Raw genomic sequence first — 18,326 nt, forward strand, 5'->3', positions numbered from 1 at the left:
CTCATTTTACTGTGCTTCTGTGCCTCTCTTGGACACTGAGAAGCCAAACTTTGCAGAGAAGGTTAGTGCTTGCCTCCAGAAGTCACAGGGGAAAGCCCCAGTAGTCACTGTCGGGGACTGAAAGCACTTTGAGCGCTAGTTAGAAATGAAGGAATTTGGGAGTCTGGAACTGAAGGAGGCAGTGGTGGTGGTCCTCTGCCTAGGCTTCCTGGCACAGGGCTGTTGCTGTTCACAAGCAAGGCAGGCAAGGGGAGGCGAGCAGCAGAGAAGGTAACAAGGCAATAGAAATTCTCACCAAGTTTGGAGAAAAGCTGATCGAACCTAATCTGATTTTGTAGCTACTCACAATAAGCTATTTAGCATTTTTCCCTGTTTTGTACAAGCTGAGCAGTGTCCTAAATACTTTGTCTTAAGCCATTTAATCCCCGCAACTGGCTATGGAACAGACGGAGCTCCATTTTACAGAAAGGAAATGGACGCCTAGGGCGATTAGCCGCTTGCCCCAGGTTTTGCAACCAGTAACCGAGTAACTGAACAGAGCTGGAACTCAAACCAGCAAAGCCTTGCCCCAAGCCCCCATCACACTTTGCCAGACAGAAATTAGACTCTGAGAAGTTAAAGGATGGGCCCCAAAATCACACAAGGTAACATGCAAAGAAGATAGAGGGAAGAGAATACAGGGACAAATTGGGGTGAATAAACGCAGGTTCGTGAAAATTCAACAATGCTGTACGGGGAACAGTTCAGTGCCGCTGGAGAGCCCAGGACTTTGAACAGTCGTAACGAGGCGCCACGGAGCGCCTACCACGTGCCTCCAGCCACTGTCCCAGGGTTTTCCTGCCCCAAGCGGCTCCAAGCAGGGAGGGCTTAGGTTGGTCTCCATTCATACAGATAAGGACACGACTAGTTCTCCGAGCTGGTTAAGGGCAGGGTGGAAATTCAAATCCCGCTCCCTATGCTCTCCTCCCTCCACCCAGCCCCGTGAAGCACCCGTCCCTACGGCTTTGGCACTGGTTAGGCATACAGGTCTCCCAGCCCCATTGTTGGAATCTTGTTCCTCCTTAAGTGAGAGATTGGACCCAACAGGAAAGGGGGGCGGGCGAGTTACGTTGAGAACTGTGTAGGCTCTAGTTTTCGGCGTTCTAGCACAACAGTTCTTACGCCTTTTGATACCAGTACCTCTTCAAAAGTTTTGAGGATCCCAAAGAGTTGTTGTGATGTGGGTTCCATCTATCAGTATTTTTTAATTAAAAATGAGAAAATTTAATATTTACTCAATTCACTATGTAATCGTTAACTCATTCAAAATAATAACTATTAGTGTCAAGTAAATTTCTATCAAAATAACTATTTTCCAGACAAAAACAAATTGAGAAGAGTGACATTATTTTCTATCTTTAAAATCCCTAGCATTTGGCTTAATACAAGAGGCCGGATTCTCGCATCTATTTCTACGTAAGTTGGCTGTGATAGGGCACGTCCTTGTAGCAACGCTGTCTGCCCACGAGAGGCCATGGGAATGAAAAGACAGATGCCACCTTTGTATCATTAATGGAGACTTGATGGATTCCCAGCAGTGGTCTCCCACCCACTTGTTCTAGTGCATTCACTGAGCCCCTCCCCCTGCTGCAGAACCACAGGGGACATAAATTAATTCCACAGAAGCAGGCTCCTGGGTTCTATGGCTGTCTCTGCCTCTCATTAATCACTGACCTTGAATCAATCACCCATTCAGGGCCTCCCATTTTCTCATCTGTAAAATGGATCAGTCACCTCCAGGACCCCTTCCAGCTCGGGCCTGCTGTGGCTTCCTCTAAATGCCGTGGAAGGAGGTTTTACCAGTGGAGCTGCAGTTCTTTTCCCAAATTTTGCTGTGTCATCCCATCCTCCTTTCTCCTAAACCTTCACGGTATTTAAACTTAAATTTTTTGGCAATACATCTAGAAAATTCTGCACCATGCATTTGTAATTCCGGGGTGTGTTTTCACCCTGGAGATTTTTATTTTTTATTTTGCATGCTTTTCCAGTTCTGAAAGGACGTAGCTCGTTGCCCTCCCTTCGCTATTTCCATTTGCCTCTATACTGTGAAAGAGTGAATGGAAAAGATAAGCAGGAGAAAGGAAAACCTTTGTCTTGCCTTCCTCCGGACCTAATTAGAATCCTCTTCATCAAAAGCATCCTTTATGTTCAGAATTGTAGTGAGACACAGTCTGGTTTCTCTTGTAACCTTTCTTCTCCTTTAACACATAGTGTTTCTCTAGTACACGGAATCTCCTAATCCCCCACTGCTATTATTTGTGTACTAATAGAGAATACTGCCTGTATCCCTTCAAAAATATACAGGATTTAAACCCAAATAATATATGCACACAGATAACATATGATATTTCCTTTTAAGGATCCACCTACATGATGCATGTATCCATTAGTTGGGCTGTCCTGCTTTCTGCTGTGATTTGACAGGAAATTGAAAGCATAGTTGTACCTTAAAAGGCAGCTAATTGTTCCGTCCCCCTTGCTGAAGAAAGCACTGAGTTCAGGTTCTGTGTGCCTAGCTAGCCTCTTGAACTGCTTTGAAACGGCGATTCAGGGACACCTGGGTGGCTCAGTCGGGGACGCGTCTGCCTTCGGCTCAGGTCATGATCCCAGAGTCCTGGGATTGAGCCCCAAGTCAGGCTCCCTGCTCAGTGGGGAGTCTGCTTCTCCCTCTGCCTCTCCTCCTGCCTGTACACATTCCCTCTCTCTCAAATAAATAAACAAAATCTTTTTAAAAAGAAAGAAAGAAAAGCCCATTCACCTTCAGTCTAGAGAGTTCCAGGCTGATTCATTTGCCAATATTCAAGTCAAGGTTGGGGAGGGTGAGTGTTTCTGAAGATGATTTTATCCTGTCACCAAAGATGCGTTTTCCATTGAATTTTGAGCTGATGATACAGATTAGGGTATTTAAAAGAATTCAGCAGAGATGGGCAGGCTCTGTTGATTGCAAAGGGGCAGTCATGCCGTGTTCATGAGAGAGCTAGATTCCACTTCGTGAACAGTCCCAGATCTTCTAAGGCTGGCACCGTCACTGGGACTCCAGTTCCTAAGGCAGTTTCTTTGCCTGATGGAGAATGCAATTTTGTATTAAGGGGAAGAGGAACCACCAACAAAACGTAGCTGAGCAACGTTGTGGGGATGACTAGCTGGGAGCCGGTGAGTAAGTGGGGGATAATGGGATCGCTTTTTTTGTAACTCAGAAGTGTGAAAGATTACTGCATTAAACAATGACTTTCTTTAGTCTCAAGGTTATACCCCCTTTTTTTTTTACACTTTCCCTATTAACATGCTCTCACTAATAGGTACTTTCCTCCAGATAGGTGTCTCTGCAAGATGGCTGTCTGAAGTACAAAAATAGCTGTGGGCGAAGGAGAAGAAACAGTTAAGCCGTTTCTTAGCCATGCCGCATTGGAGATTAATGCTCTGATGTGCAGCTGGTGGACAGCTTGATTATTTAATGTGTCTTTAGGGTGGCAAATTATACTCTTTGATCACAGGACGAAGGGTGGCAGAGAAGTGAAAATGATTGAATTAACAGCTTATCATAGCATTATGTATGAGAAAAGCCTGAGAAAAAGAAGAAAAACACTTTAAATTAGGTCACAGGGGTCTTAGAAAACCCACTGGAACTTTCTGGCAGGAGAAACTGCATTTGTGGATTGGACTCCACTGGCATTGAGCTTAGAGACTTGTACGCAGAGTACCGGGTCCTTTAATCACTCCTGTTTGAGCCAGACTGGAAGCTGCGAGGGGTGTTGATCTGAAACAGGGGCCATTCTATTGCTTCTCAGCAGAGAGCTAGAATCCCCATCTGCCAAAGGGTTGTGATAGATTTTAGTGAGAGGAGAGGAGGAGAAGAGGCAAACCACTCACTGCCTTTGGCTTGTAAGGCGTTCAGCCAGAATGCCCTTTCCTTCCACCATATTGACCACAATTGTAAGAAATGGAGAGATTTCAGGAAGAGCTAAATAGGACCCTTTGTTTATCTCAAAAGTGCTTGGCCGTCTTAAGCCATTGACCAAGTATTATTTCTAAGACATGTGGATGAGTGGAAAAAACGGATCCCACCGTGTGGCCCCATGGAACCCACAAGTGACTTCCATACTAACACAAAGCTTTCAAATTAATGAGGCAAGTCATCAGTCTGTGATAGGAGGTCACCCTTAGGGTTGTTTTTAAAACCAACAGTGTTAAACTACTGTTTAAGGGAACTGGAGTTAGCAATTGAGTGACAGCTAGCAGGGCTGGGGTAGATTGTTGTTGTTGTTGTTGTTGGGTCCTAGCTTTGCAGTGACTCCTGGCTCACAGGCCAGCTTGATGGCTGCCTTCTTCAAGGTCAGCTCTGCACGTGAGCTTGCTTCAGGCTCCTACTGCGGGGGGCGGGGGCATCATTTCTCCACCTTTGCCTCCTGGCACTGACTTCCCTCCAGAATCTCCCTCTCCCTTCTGTCTTGGCTCTCCATTTCCATAACCTTCCTTTTCATCAGGAGCCAATGTTTACTGGTCTCCTGAGCCTTTCCAACTCTTGGGGAAAAAAGCATTTGAGGAACAACAGTCTCTCATGGTGTGACCTTGGAGGCCACCAGGCACTGAGCCTGCAGGAAACAAATCGCAAACTCAACGTGAACCATGTTGGGAACAAATGGGAAGTTTAGGGAAAGCAAATTTAAATCCTACCCATGACCCTAGTGAACAGGGCTGCCCTCATCCCTACTGTTCGCTCTTGCGGGATCTGAGCAGGAATGGGAAAATCTGGTAAAAGAGAGAAGGTTGGAAGTATTATACACTTAATAAAAAATAAGGCCTCCCTGAGTGTGGTGAACGGGATGAGGAGGACTCACGGGGAGATCTGAGGGCTTGGCTTCCCTTGCTTTTGTCCCTGTGTTAGTTTCCTAGGGCTGCCTGAACACAAAGTCCCCAGATCTAGGTGGCTTAAACAGGAGTGTATTGTGTCACAGTTGTGGAGGCCAGGAGTCCCGACCAAGGTGTCAGCGGGGCCAGGCTCCATCTGAAGGCTCTAGGAGGAGATCCTTCCTGGCTTCTTCCAGCTTCTGGTGGCTCTGTGTGCTCCTTGGCATTCTTGGCCTTGCAGCACTCATCTCTGTCTTCAAGTGGCCTTCTCTGTGCCTCCCTGCGGCCTCCCTTCTCCTTGCACAACGTCAAGCAAAGCTACCACACACCCACATATGAACTGGGATTTTGACCACGTTCCTGCTTTTAGCAAACCCTACTGCCACCTACTGGCAGAAAGGCGCCTCTGCCCGCAGGGGGATAAGGACTGGCCGAAGTCCCTGAATTGAAACAGAGTTAAGAGCAAGCGTGCCTTTTAGATTTTTCTATTCTTTTGAGTGAGGCTTGGATGGCTATGTATTTCCCCCTTAGGACTGCCTTTGCAGTATCCCATAAGTTTTGGACCGTTGTGTTTTCATTCTCGTTGGTCTCCATAAATTGTTTAAATTGATTTTTGATTTCCTGGTTTATCGAATCATTCCTGAGCAGGATGGTTCTTAGTCTCCAAGTGTTTGAGTTTCTTCCAAATTTTTCCTTGTGGTTGAGTTCCAATTTCAGAGCGTTGTGGTCTGAGAATATGCAGGGGATAATTTCAATCTTTTGGTATCGGTTGAGACCTGTTTTGTGTCCCAGAACATGGTCTATTCTTGAGAATGTTCCATAGGCATTAGAGTAGAATGAGTATTCTTTGGTTCTGGGGTGTAGTGTTCTATATATATCTATGAGGTTTTTATATTCTCACCTCAAGAAGCTGGAACAGCAACAGAGGGACAGGCCTAATCCACTCAGGAGGAAGCAGTTGACCAAGATTAGAGCAGAAATCAATGAATTAGAAACCAGAAGTACAGTAGAGTAGATCAACAGGACTAGAAGGTGGTTCTTTGAGAGAATGAATAAAATTGACAGACCACTGGCAAGACTTATCCAAAAGAAAAGAGAAAGGACCCAAATTAATAAAATTATGAATGAAAAAGGAGAGGTCACGACCAACACCAATGAAATTGGAAGGATTATTAGAAACTTTTATCAACAGCTATATGCCAATAAATTAAGCAATCTGAAAGAGATGGAGGCCTTCCTGGAAACCTATAAACTACCAAGACTAAAACAGGAAGAAATTGATTTCTTAAACAGGCCAACTAATTATGAAGAGATTGAGTCAGTGATAAACAACCTTCAAAATAACAAAACTCCAGGCCCGGACGGTTTTCCTGGGGAATTCTACCAAACATTCAAAGAAGAAATAATACCTATTCTCCTAAAGCTATTTCAAAAAATAGAAACAGAAGGAAAGCTACCAAACTCATTCTATGAGGCCAATATTACCTTGATCCCCAAACCAGGCAAAGACCCCATCAAAAAGGAGAATTACAGACCGATTTCCCTAATGAATATGGATGCCAAAATCCTCAACAAGATCCTGGCTAATAGAATCCAACAGTACATTAAAAGGATTATCCATCATGATCAAGTGGGATTCATACCTGGGATGCAAGGGTGGTTCAACATTCGCAAATCAATCAGCGTGATACATCATATCAACAAAAAAAGACGCAGGAACCATATGATCCTCTCAATTGATGCAGAAAAAGCATTTGACAAAATACAGCATCCTTTCCTGATTAAAACCCTTCAGAGTGTAGGAATAGAGGGTACATTTCTCAATCTTATAAAAGCCATCTATGAAAAGCCTACAGCAAATATTATTCTCAATGGGGAAAAGTTGGAAGCCTTTCCCTTAAGATCAGGAACACGACAAGGATGCCCACTCTCGCCATTATTATTCAACATAGTACTAGAAGTCCTTGCAACAGCAATCAGACGACAAAAAGGGATAAAAGGTATCCAAATCGGCAAAGAAGAAGTCAAACTGTCTCTCTTCGCAGATGACATGATACTCTATATGGAAAACCCAAAAGAAGCCACTCCCAAACTATTAGAAGTTATAGAGCAATTCAGTAATGTGGCGGGATACAAAATCAATGCTCAGAAATCAGCTGCATTTCTATACACGAATAATGAGACTGAAGAAAGAGAAACTAGGGAATCCATCCCATTTACGATAGCACCAAAAACCATACATTACCTTGCAATTAACTTAACCAGAGACGTAAAGGATCTATATTCTAGAAACTATAAATCACTCTTGAAAGACATTGAGGAAGACACAAAAGGATGGAAAAATATTCCATGCTCATGGATCGGAAGAATTAACATAGTTAAAATGTCCATGCCACCCAGAGCAATCTACACTTTCGATGCTATCCCGATCAAAATACCAAGGACATTTTTCAAAGAACTGGAACAAATAGTCCTTAAATTTGTATGGAACCAGAAAAGGCCCCGAATCTCCAAGGAACTGTTGAAAAGGAAAAACAACGCTGGGGGCATCACAATGCCGGATTTCGAGCTGTACTACAAAGCTGTGATCACAAAGACAGCATGGTACTGGCACAAAAACAGACACATAGACCAATGGAACAGAATAGAGAACCCAGAAATCGACCCTCGACTCTTTGGCCAACTAATCTTTGATAAAGCAGGAAAAAACATCCACTGGAAAAAAGACAGTCTCTTCAATAAATGGTGCTGGGAAAATTGGACAGCTACATGCAAGAGAATGAAACTTGACCACTCTCTCACACCATACACAAAAATAAACTCCAAATGGATGAAAGACCTCGATGTGAGGCAGGAATCCATCAAAATTCTAGAGGAGAACATAGGCAGCAACCTCTACGACATCGGCCAAAGCAACCTTTTTCATGACACATCTCCAAAGGCAAGGAAAACAAAAGCAAAAATGAACTTATGGGACTTCATCAAGATAAAAAGCTTCTGCACAGCCAAGGAAACAGTCAAAAAAACTAAGAGGCAGCCCACGGAATGGGAGAATATATTTGCAAATGACACTACATATAAAAGACTGGTATCCAAGATCTACAAAGAACTTCTCAAACTCAATACACAAGAAACAAACAAATCAAAAAACGGGCAGAAGATATGAACAGACACTTTTCCAATGAAGACATACAAATGGCTAACAGACACATGAAAAAATGTTCAAAATCATTAGCCATCAGGGAAATTCAAATCAAAACCACACTGAGATACCACCTTACGCCAGTTAGAATGGCAAAAATAGACAAGGCAAGAAACAACAATTGCTGGAGAGGTTGTGGAGAAAGGGGATCCCTCCTACATTGTTGGTGGGAATGCAGGTTGGTACAGCCACTCTGGAAAACAGTGTGGAGGTCCCTTAAAAAGTTAAAAATTGAGCTACCCTGTGATCCAGCCATTGCACTACTGGGTATTTACCCCAAAGATACAGACGTAGTGAAGAGAAGGGCCATATGCACCCCAATGTTCATAGCAGCATTGTCCACAATAGCCAAATCGTGGAAGGAACCAAGATGCCTTTCAACAGATGACTGGATTAAGAAGTTGTGGTCCATATATACAATGGAATATTACTCAGCTATCAGAAAGAACGAGTTCTCAACATTTGCTGCAACATGGACGGCACTGGAGGAGATAATGCTAAGTGAAATAAGTCAAGCAGAGAAAGACAATTATCATATGATTTCTCTCATCTATGGAACATAAGAACTAGGAAGATCGGTAGGGGAAGAAAGGGATAAAAAAGGGGGGGTAATCAGAAGGGGGAATGAAACATGAGAGACTATGGACTATGAGAAACAAACTGAGGGCCTCAGAGGGGAGGGGGGTGGGGGAATGGGATAGACTGGTGATGGGTAGTAAGGAGGGCACGTATTGCATGGTGCACTGGGTGTTATACGCAACTAATGAATCATCGAACTTTACATCGGAAACCAGGGATGTACTGTATGGTGACTAACATAATAAAAAAAAAACATTAAAAAAAAAAGAGCAAGTGTGCCGGTCACTGGACTGTTTCCACCCCGTGGACTTCCTTGCAGACTCTCAGCGCTGTGCATGCACCTGCGGCAGGGCCACACCCTGCGGGTGTCAAAGGTAGCTTCCTTGGACAGGCCCAGCACCCACCACCTTTCCAGATGGACCGGAGGGTGTCGTTACAAATCAGGTGCAAAAATGCAGGGGCCTGTCTTCCCTAGGATCTGAGCATGCCCTCCTCAGCTGTCAAGGCCAGTCCTACTCAAGCCTCTTTGAAAGGCTCCTTAGCAGTTTGGGGATTCAACAGAGAAAATGCTCTTTTTACTGTTTGAGCAGCAACCTTAACGAAGTATCAGCAAATACAAGGTGGACAAATCCTTTTCTTCACTTTGAATCTTTGCCAGGTCGTCTCTTCCAGCCTCTCAACTCCTGGGTGGCTGTATATTTTGAAGTAATTCCCAGTAAGGAATAGGATTAGGTATTTGAAGAATCAGAGATTTTAACTTAAAAAAAAAAACACACGTTCTAAAGCCCAGTAATGGCTACTGTATTAGTTTCCTAGGGCGGTCGTAGCAAAGTACCATCAACCAGGTGCCTTAGACCATGCAGCTTTATTGCTCACAGCTCTGGAAGCCAGAGATCAAGGTGTTGGCAGGGTTGGTTCCGTCTGAGGGCCGTGGGGGAAGGTGGTCCAGGTCCCTCGTCTTGGCTTGTAGATGGCTGTCCTCTCCCTGTGTCTTCACATGGGCTTCCCTGTGTGTGTTTGTCCAAATTTCCCCTTTTGGTAAAGACATCCATCATATGGGATTAGGGCTTCAACATAGCGATTTCAAGGAGATGCAACTCAACCCATAATGGCTATGGTGTCTTTTGGTAAAGGAAAATGGTACAGTAGAAGTGCTGAGCCAGAAAGGCTTAATGGGGGTATAGCTTCTCGTTCCTGCCGTCTGGCCTCTTTCTGCTTTCCTTCTGTCTAGGTAGGAGAGAATCCAGTGCTCTCATCCAAAGGCAGTGCTCCTTTTCCAATGAAACCGAGATTATATTCCCACGCCCAACATTTTCCAACTGAGGCATAAGCAGGAGTCAGAGTGAATTCGGTTACGGCCCCAGGGTTATAGGATATATCAGGTGACAAGATAACCGTTTGGATTTACAATTGGCAGAGGTCACTCGAGTGCTGGAAAGTCCACTGTAGAATTGTCAGCCCATATACATCATGGATGCCCTCAGGCTTGTCTTGGGCTTTTGGAAAACAAATTAATCAGGCAGGGAACTCTGTTAAAACATTACAGCTGAACTAATAGTTTAAAAAATGAGAGGCCGTATTCTTAAATTCATTCCCACGAGACATCTACAGCTAGTGCCAGTTCTCGTGTCTCTTCCCATGAGTATAGGCACACCTCTTTTTAGTGCATATTTCACAAATTCACAGTTTGTGGCAACTCTGCGTTGAGCAAGTCTTTCGGCGCCATTTTTCCAACAGCTTTTGCTCTCTTTGTGTCTGTTTGTCACAGTCTGGTGATTTTTGTAACATTTCAAACTTTTTCATCATTATATTTGTTTTAGTGATCTCTAATAGTTTGGGGAGCCACAAACCACACCCACATAAGACAGCCAACTTACTAAACGTTCTGACAGCCCTACCACATGGCCGTCTCCCTATCTCTTTCCCGCTCCTCGGGCCTCTCTATTCCATGGCACACAACAATATTGAAATTAGACCAGTTAATAACCCTACAATGGCTTCAAAGTGTTCAAGAGAAAGGGAGAGTCTTGTGTCTCTCACTTTAAGTCAAAAGCTAGAAATGATTAAGCTTAGCAAGGAGAACATTTTGGAAATACAGATGGACCAAAAGCTAGGCCTCTTGCACCCAACAGTTAGCCAAGATGTGAATGCAAAGGAAAGGCTCTTGAAGGAAATTCAAAGTCCTGCTCTGAATACATAAACGGTAAGAAAGTGAAACAGCCTTATTGCTCATAAGAAGAAAGTTCTAGTGGTCTGGATAGAAGACCAAACCAGCCATTACAATCCCTTAAGCCAAAGCCTAAGCCAGAGCAAGGCCCTGACTCTCGTCAGTTCTGTGAAGGCTGAGAGGTAAGGAAGCCGTAGAAGAAAGTCTGAAGCTAGCAGGGGTTGGTTCATGAGGTTTATGGAAGGAAGCTGTGTCCGTGACATAAAAGTACAAGTGAGGCACCAGGTGCTGATGTAGGAGCTGCAGGGAATGATCCAGAAGATCTAGCTGAGATCATTAATGAAGGAGGCTACACCGACCAAGAGATTTTCAACGTAGACAGAACAGTCTTCTATCAGAAGAAAACACCACCTAGGACTTACACAGCTGGAGAAGTCAACGCCTGCCCCGAAAGCGTCAAAGGACAGGCTGACCCTCTTGTTAGGGGCTCATGTGACTAAGTTGAAGCTGGTGCTCATTTACCGTTCTGAAAATTCCAGGGCCCTTAAGAATTATGCCAGTCCTACTCCTCCTGTGCTCTGTAGATGGGACAAAGCCTAGGTGACAGCACATCTGTTTCCCACATGGCTTACTGAGTCTTTCAAGCCCACTGTTGAGACCTACTGCTCAGAAAACAATATTCCCTTCAAAATATTACTGCTCATGGACAATGCACCCGGTCACATAACAGCTCGGATGGAGATGTGCGGTGAAACTAATGTTGTTTTCACGCCTGCTAACAAAACATCCACTCTGGAGCCCATGGGTCAAGGAGCCATTTTGACTCTGACGTCTTAAGAAATACATTTCCTATAGCTATAGCTGCCATACGGAGCGGTTCCTCTGACGGATCTCGGCAGAGCGAATTGAAAATGTTCTGGGAAGGATTTACTATCCTAGATGTCATAAAGAACGTTCGTGATTCATGGGAAGAGGTCAAATATCAACCTCAGTAGGAGTTTGGAAGACGTTGATTCCGATCCTTGCGGATGACTTTGAGAGATTCGAGACTTGCGTGGAGGACGTAACCGCAGATGCGGTGGGAAGAGCAAGAAAACGAGAAGTGGAGCCTGAAGAGGGGACCGAACGGCTGCCGTCTCGGGACATAACCTGAACAGCGTGAGTCGCTTCTTGTAGATAAAGAAAATGACTTCTTGAGCTGGCGTCTATTCCTGGCCAAGGCGCTGTGGAGACTGTTGAAATGGCGGCGAAGAATGTGAACCGTTACACAGACGCGGCCGATAGAGCAGCAGCAGGTTGGAGAGGACGGACTACAGTTTTGAAAGAAGTTCTGCTGTGGGTAAAATGCTACCCAGCGGCCCTGCATCCTACCGAGAAACGATTCGCGAAAGGAAGAGTCGATCGATGCAACGAGCTTCCCTGTCTTATTTGAAGAGATTGCCACAGCCTCCCCAACCTTCAGTCAGCAGCCGTCAGCATCAAGGCAAGACCCCCGCCCGCGAAGAGATGACAGGTTGCTGAAAGCTCAGATGATGGTTAGCCCTTCTTTAGCAATAACAGATTTTAAATTATGTTCCTGTTGCACGTAGTCCTGTTGCACACGTAACAGACTCCAGCAGAGTCTAAACATAACTTCTACATGCGCTGCAAAACCCAAAGATTCATTTGTGTCTCTGTTTCAATATTCACTTGGTGGCGATGATCTGGAACCTAACCCACCACGTCTCCAAAGTACGCCTGTCATGTGTCTGCTGGTTGCCGTGGAACTCTTCGATCAGGCCTTTAACGGTTGGCACGAGGCCCGGCACTCCCCGTGCTGCCAGCAGCTCAGATCCTAGCACGCATTCTGCCAGATTGGCCACAACATGGTGGTTCTCATCCAAACTGGGTACACCCTCCAAGGACATTCCAGATTTCACATTCTGCCTCACGAGTTCTTGGTTAGACGCCTACAGTCCCTGGTTCTCGGGAAAGTATTTTCACCTCCGATTCCAAGCCTACATTTTTTTTTAAGTGTCGAAGTAGGCAGCTTGGCCCCTAGCTTCTCGAAGGTTCCTTCCGTCTTCCATCTATGAAATGCCATAACAACGTGTAATTTGACCTATTCAGGCGCCATGTCCTCATTTCCGTAGCACTGGCCCAAGCCATCATTTCACCTCCAAGAAAACAGTGAGCTTTTGTATTCCTGCAGCTACTGGGCTGAGAGAAATCCCCCCTCCAGTCTATCGTCAAGTGATTGTGAAGTAACCCCCAACATGACGTAGGGAGGAATACGATAAAACGCAAATATAGAGCCTCAGCTAAAAGAAGAAAAAAGACTCAAAACTTCCCAGAGTCCAGTGGTGGCTGTTTTGCGTTTGAAATTCAGGGAGTTCTGAGAGGTCAGTCTGGTGAACCCAGATTGAGAGATGGAGGGGACTCCAGGGGAGGTGAGGGTGCAGCATGGTGAAGCCGTTAGGTGCCTGTGTGGCAGTGCTGTGTGTTTTGGCTGCAGTGAGAGCAGTGGGGCAGGACTAGGTGCTGTGGTCTCGTGGCTACAGAAGCAACATCAGCCAGAAGAAGGATAGATAATAGAAAGGAAACAGAGCAGGGCTGAGGTCAACAAAATTCAGAAATTGCTGATGGAAATGGGGGCTTGGTGTAGAAAAGGGGAAGAGGGGATTATTACCTATGTTAGCCTGGAAAGAAAAAAAAAAATCACTGCTTTCCTCACATGTACAGTGGATGAGAATTTCAACTGAGGGGCACCTGGTGGCTCAGTCTGCTGGACACCTGCCTTCGGCTCAGGTCATGATCTCAGGCTCCTGGGATCCAGCCCTACGTCGGGGTCTCTGCCCAGCGGGAAATCTGCTTCTGCTTCTCCCTCTCCCTCTGTGCACTCTCAGTCTCCCTCTCAAATAAATAAAATCTTTAAAAAAAAATTTCAGTCTGAAACCAAAATGAGGATGCCTTTGGACACCGTACAGGAGAGCCACGGAGCCCTTGGCCTGTACCTAAGGTGATGTCGTTAGAACAGAACATCACCCCAGGGGCTCACGGAGCATGCAGACTTCAGGGACCTTTTAGTGCTGTTCGTATTGGCCAATCTGACAGCTGTGAAGCTCTATCTGGCCACCACATTCCAGCTCTTAACAAAATTTTCTTGACTCAATGTGGTTTTTACATGTAGGTTTAGAAACACAACAAAATGGCAGTAAGTACGTACCTATCGATAATTAGTTTGGAGCATTTAGATGATTTGCATTTAATCAAAAAACATGAGACAGCAGAAAGCCTAAAAGGTCAAGACCTATCTATACGCTGCCTAAAAGACACTCACTTCAGACCTGAAGATACAGATAGATTAAAAGTGAAGATATGGAAAAAATTATGTTCCACGCAGATGCATGTGGGTGAAAAATCGGGGATAGCAATACTTAAGATTTAAAAAAAAAAAAGTCTATTTTGTTTATTTATTTATTTATTTGACAGTGAGAGAGAGAGAGAGAGAGAGAGAGACAGCCAGTGAGAGAGGGAACACAAGCAGGGGAGTGGGAGAGGAAGAAGCAGGCTCCCAGCAGAGCAGGGAGCCCAAAGCAGGGCTCGATCCCAGGGCCCTGGGATCAGACCCTGAGCCGAAGGCAGACACTTAACGACTGAGCCACCCAGGCGCCCCGACAAAATAGACTTCAAAAGAAAGACTGGAGGGGCCACTGGATGGCTCAGTCAGTTAACCTCAGAGTCTTGATTTCAGCTCAGGTCATGGTCTTGGGGTCCTGGGATCAAGCTGTGCGTTGAGCCCCTTGTCAGGCTCCCTGCTCAGCGGGAAGTTCCCTTTGCCCCTTCCCCTGCTTGCTCTCCCTCAAATAAATAAAATCTTAAAATACACACACACACACACACACACACACACACACAATTAGACCAGATGGACCGAAATATCTATGGAACATTCCATGCAAAACCAGCTGAATACACATTCTTTTCAAATGCACATGGAACATTCTCCAGGACAGATCACATGTTACGCCACAAAACAAGTCTCAGTATATTTAAAAGGACTGAAATCATATCACACATCTTTTCCAGCCACAATGGAATGAAACTAATTATCAATCAAAAGGAAAAAAAAATTGGAAAAAAACACAAACACTTGGAGGCTAAACACCATGCTACTAAATAGCCAATGGGTCAATAAAGAAATGAAAAAGGAAGTCGAAAAAATACATGGAGACAAAAGAAACTAAAAACAATAGTCCAGAAATCTTCGGGACACAGCTAACGCATTTCTAAGAGGAAAATTTATACCGATACAGACCCTTCTCCAGAAAAAGTATCTCAAAAAAAAAAAAAAATCAAACCTTACACTTAAAGGAACTAGCAAAAAGAACAAAACAAGCCCGGAGGTTGTAGCCACAGCAATCACACAAGAAATACAAGGCATCCAAATTGGTAAGAAATAAAACTGTCACTATTTGCAAATGATACTATATATAGAAAACCCTAATAAAGACTCCACCAAAAAATTATGAGAATAAGTGATGTCAGTGAAGTTACAGGACGCAAACTCCACAGAAATCAGTTGAGTTTCTAGACACTGATAACAACGTAGCACAAAGAGAAACTGAGAAAATAACTCCATTTACAACTGCACCACAACGAATAAAATACCTAGGGTCAAGTTTAAGGAGGTAAAGGCCTGTACTCTGCAAACTACAAAACACTGAGAAGAGAAATTGAAGATGACACAAATGAAAATAGAGTCCATGCTCGTGGACTGGAAGAATTAACATTGTTAAAATGTTCATACACCCAAAGCCATCACAAAATTAGTCCAATCCCTATCAAAACACCAGCAGCATTTTTCACAGAGCTAGGACAAATACTAAAAATTGTATGGAATCAAAAAAGACTCTGAAATATCCAAAACAATCTTAAAGGAGAAGAAAACTGTAGGTATCACAAGCCCAGATTTTAGGATCTCTTGCAAAGCTATAGTAATGAACACAGTTTAGTATTGTTACAAAAATAGACGCACAGATCCACGGAAGAGAGCCCAGAAACAAAACCACACCTGGGTGGTCCATTCAGCTATGGCAGAGAAGGTAAGAATATGCCATGGGGAAAAGACAGTCTCGTGGATCGGTGGTGCTGGAAAACTGGACAGCTACAGCCAAAGAATGAAACTCTGCCATTCTCACACCATACACACAAATAAACTCAAAGTGGATTAAAAACCAAAATGTGAGACGTAAAACCGTTAAATCCCTAAAAGAAAACAAAGGCCGTAATTTCTTTGACGTGGGCTATAGAAACATTTTTCTAGGCAGGTCTCCTCAGGCAAGGGAAACAAAAGCCCAAATTAACAACTGGGACGACACCGAATGAAAAGCTGCCGCACAGCAAAGCAGACGGTGAACAAAATGAAAAAGGCAACCCGCTTACCAGGAGAAGATACTTGCAATCACTATATCGCATAAGGGGTTAGTACCCAAAATATTTAAAGAATTTATTCAACTACACACACACACACACACACACACACACACACACACACACAATCTGATTTAAAAATAAAATCTGGGGGCACCTGGGTGGCTCAGTTGGTTAAGCATCTGCCTTTGGCTCAGGTCCTGGGATCGAGCCCTGCATTGGGTTCCCTGCTCAGTGGGGAGTCTTTTTCTCCCTCTCCCTCTGCCACTCCCCTCCTGCTTGCTCATGAGCTCGTGCACATGCTCGCTCTCTCTCAAAAATAAATAAAATATTTTAAAAAATAGAAACAATCTGAATAGACATTTTTCCAAAGAAGGCATACCAATGCCCAAAGACACATGAAAAGATGTCCAGTTTCAGTCATCATCAAGGAAATGCACATCAAAACCACAGCAAGGTATCACTTCCCACTTGTCAGAATGGCTAGAATCAAAAAGTCAAGAAGTGTTGGCGAGGACGTGGAGAAGAAGGAGCCCTTGTGCACTACTGGTGGGCATGTAAACTGGCGCGGCCGCTGTGCAAAACACTATGGAGCCTTCTCACAAAGTTAATAGAAACACTGTATGACCCAGTAATTTCACTATTGGGTATTTACCCAAAGAAAACAAAAACACTAATTCTAAAAGATACATGCGCCCCCGTAGTTATTGCAGCATTATTTACAAGAGCCAAGATACGGAAGCAGCCCAAGTGTCCGTCGACTGATGAATGGATAAAGAAGATGGGATACGTATACACCATGGGTTACTACACAGACGTAAAGAAAAGAATGAGATCTTGCCCTTTGCCACAGCATGGATGGAGCCAAAGGGTATTACGCTAAGTGAAGTCAGACAAAGGCAAATACCTGATTTCACGTGTATATGCAATCTAAAAAACAAAAGGCAGAAATAGACTCATAAATACAGAGAGCAAACTGATGGTTGCCAGAGGGGAGGGGGGCGGGGAATGGGGCAACATGCGTGAAGGGCCGTGGCAGATACAGGCTCCCAGGTACAGGAACAGAAGGTGCAGCGCGGAGAATACAGTCTGTGGTATCGTAATAGCAGTTTATAGAGACAGATGGTAGCTACACTTGCAGCGAGCATAGCATAACATAGAGACGAGTCAAATCACTAGGTTTTATACCCGAAACTAATATAACAATGCCTATCAACTGTCCTTCAATTAAAAAAAAATAAAATTTCAAACAATGAACAGGTTAAGGGTGTGGGTGGGTGTGGGTGTTTCTCACGCAAAAAGTTTGGGGAAAAAAATGTAAGCGTAGAAAGGAGACGTCGGAAATACAGGGTCTCATCTTTGACGCCCTCTGCACATGGCTCTGGGAAGCCCACGTTGGGGGGGCTCTACTTTTAGGGTCCCCCGGGGGTATCTGGCCTCCCTCCACAGTGCAGGCTGACCTCAGAAAGGGCTGCTTGGTTAGCTAGAAAAGTGACTGCTTTTGATTTGCTGTTGTCCTTTCTCTGTGTTTGTGCTTTACATAATTCTAATTATGAAAAAGCTTTGCCATCTTCGACCCCATGTGTGCATTATTGTGTAGTTTCCATCATAAAATCAAGTCCCTGGGTTTTAGTGGAAATAAAAATACATTTCTGTCTCACCCACTCCCAGACATAAACACCTATGTGGAATAAGTAACACTAGGAATTGGGCCACAGAAATACAGATCTTGGCTTATGATGGCGTTCTCTCCCGATAAACCCATCCTAAGGTGAAAATATCATAAATGCAAAACACATTTAAGACGCCCAGCCTGCTGAACACCATGGCTCAGCCTAGCCCGCCTCAGAGCGCTCAGGACACTGACGGTAGCCTGTAGTTGAGCAAAATCATCTAACGCCAAGTTCATTTTATAATGAAGTGTAATTTTTTGAGCCCTGTACTGAAAGTGAGAGGCAGAATGGTCTCTTGGGTCCAGAACAGCTTTCCCTGTACCGTGATCGCGTGGCTGACCGGAAGGGGGCTTGCTGCCACTGCCCAGCATCCTGAGAAGATTCCACCGTGTGTTACCAGCCCAGG

The 18,326-nt window shown here is 44.5% G+C and overlaps 1 protein-coding gene and 1 long non-coding RNA gene across 7 annotated transcripts in view; one reads left to right on the forward strand and one right to left on the reverse strand.

The window, feature by feature from the left end:
• Positions 1-18,326, forward strand: part of PIP5K1B (phosphatidylinositol-4-phosphate 5-kinase type 1 beta) — a 295,798-nt gene that overhangs the window by 273,074 nt on the left and 4,398 nt on the right. For 2 of the 4 annotated variants that reach the window (XM_045772494.2, XM_045772495.2), the window contains one exon: positions 1,411-1,437. The exons of the other annotated variants lie outside the window; for them this stretch is intronic. In XM_045772494.2, the coding sequence (XP_045628450.1) occupies positions 1,411-1,422 (12 nt within the window). In that variant the 3' untranslated portion in view covers positions 1,423-1,437. Of the gene's footprint in view, positions 1-1,410; positions 1,438-18,326 lie in introns of those variants that run through there. 4 annotated transcript variants of the gene reach the window in all.
• Positions 1-18,326, reverse strand: part of LOC123776492 (uncharacterized) — a 103,098-nt gene that overhangs the window by 15,819 nt on the left and 68,953 nt on the right. The window lies entirely within an intron of this gene.

This window comes from Ursus americanus, chromosome 34, assembly GCF_024610735.1.
Source record: "Ursus americanus isolate L20-20 chromosome 34, mUrsAme1.1.p, whole genome shotgun sequence".
Taxonomy (NCBI): domain Eukaryota; kingdom Metazoa; phylum Chordata; class Mammalia; order Carnivora; family Ursidae; genus Ursus; species Ursus americanus.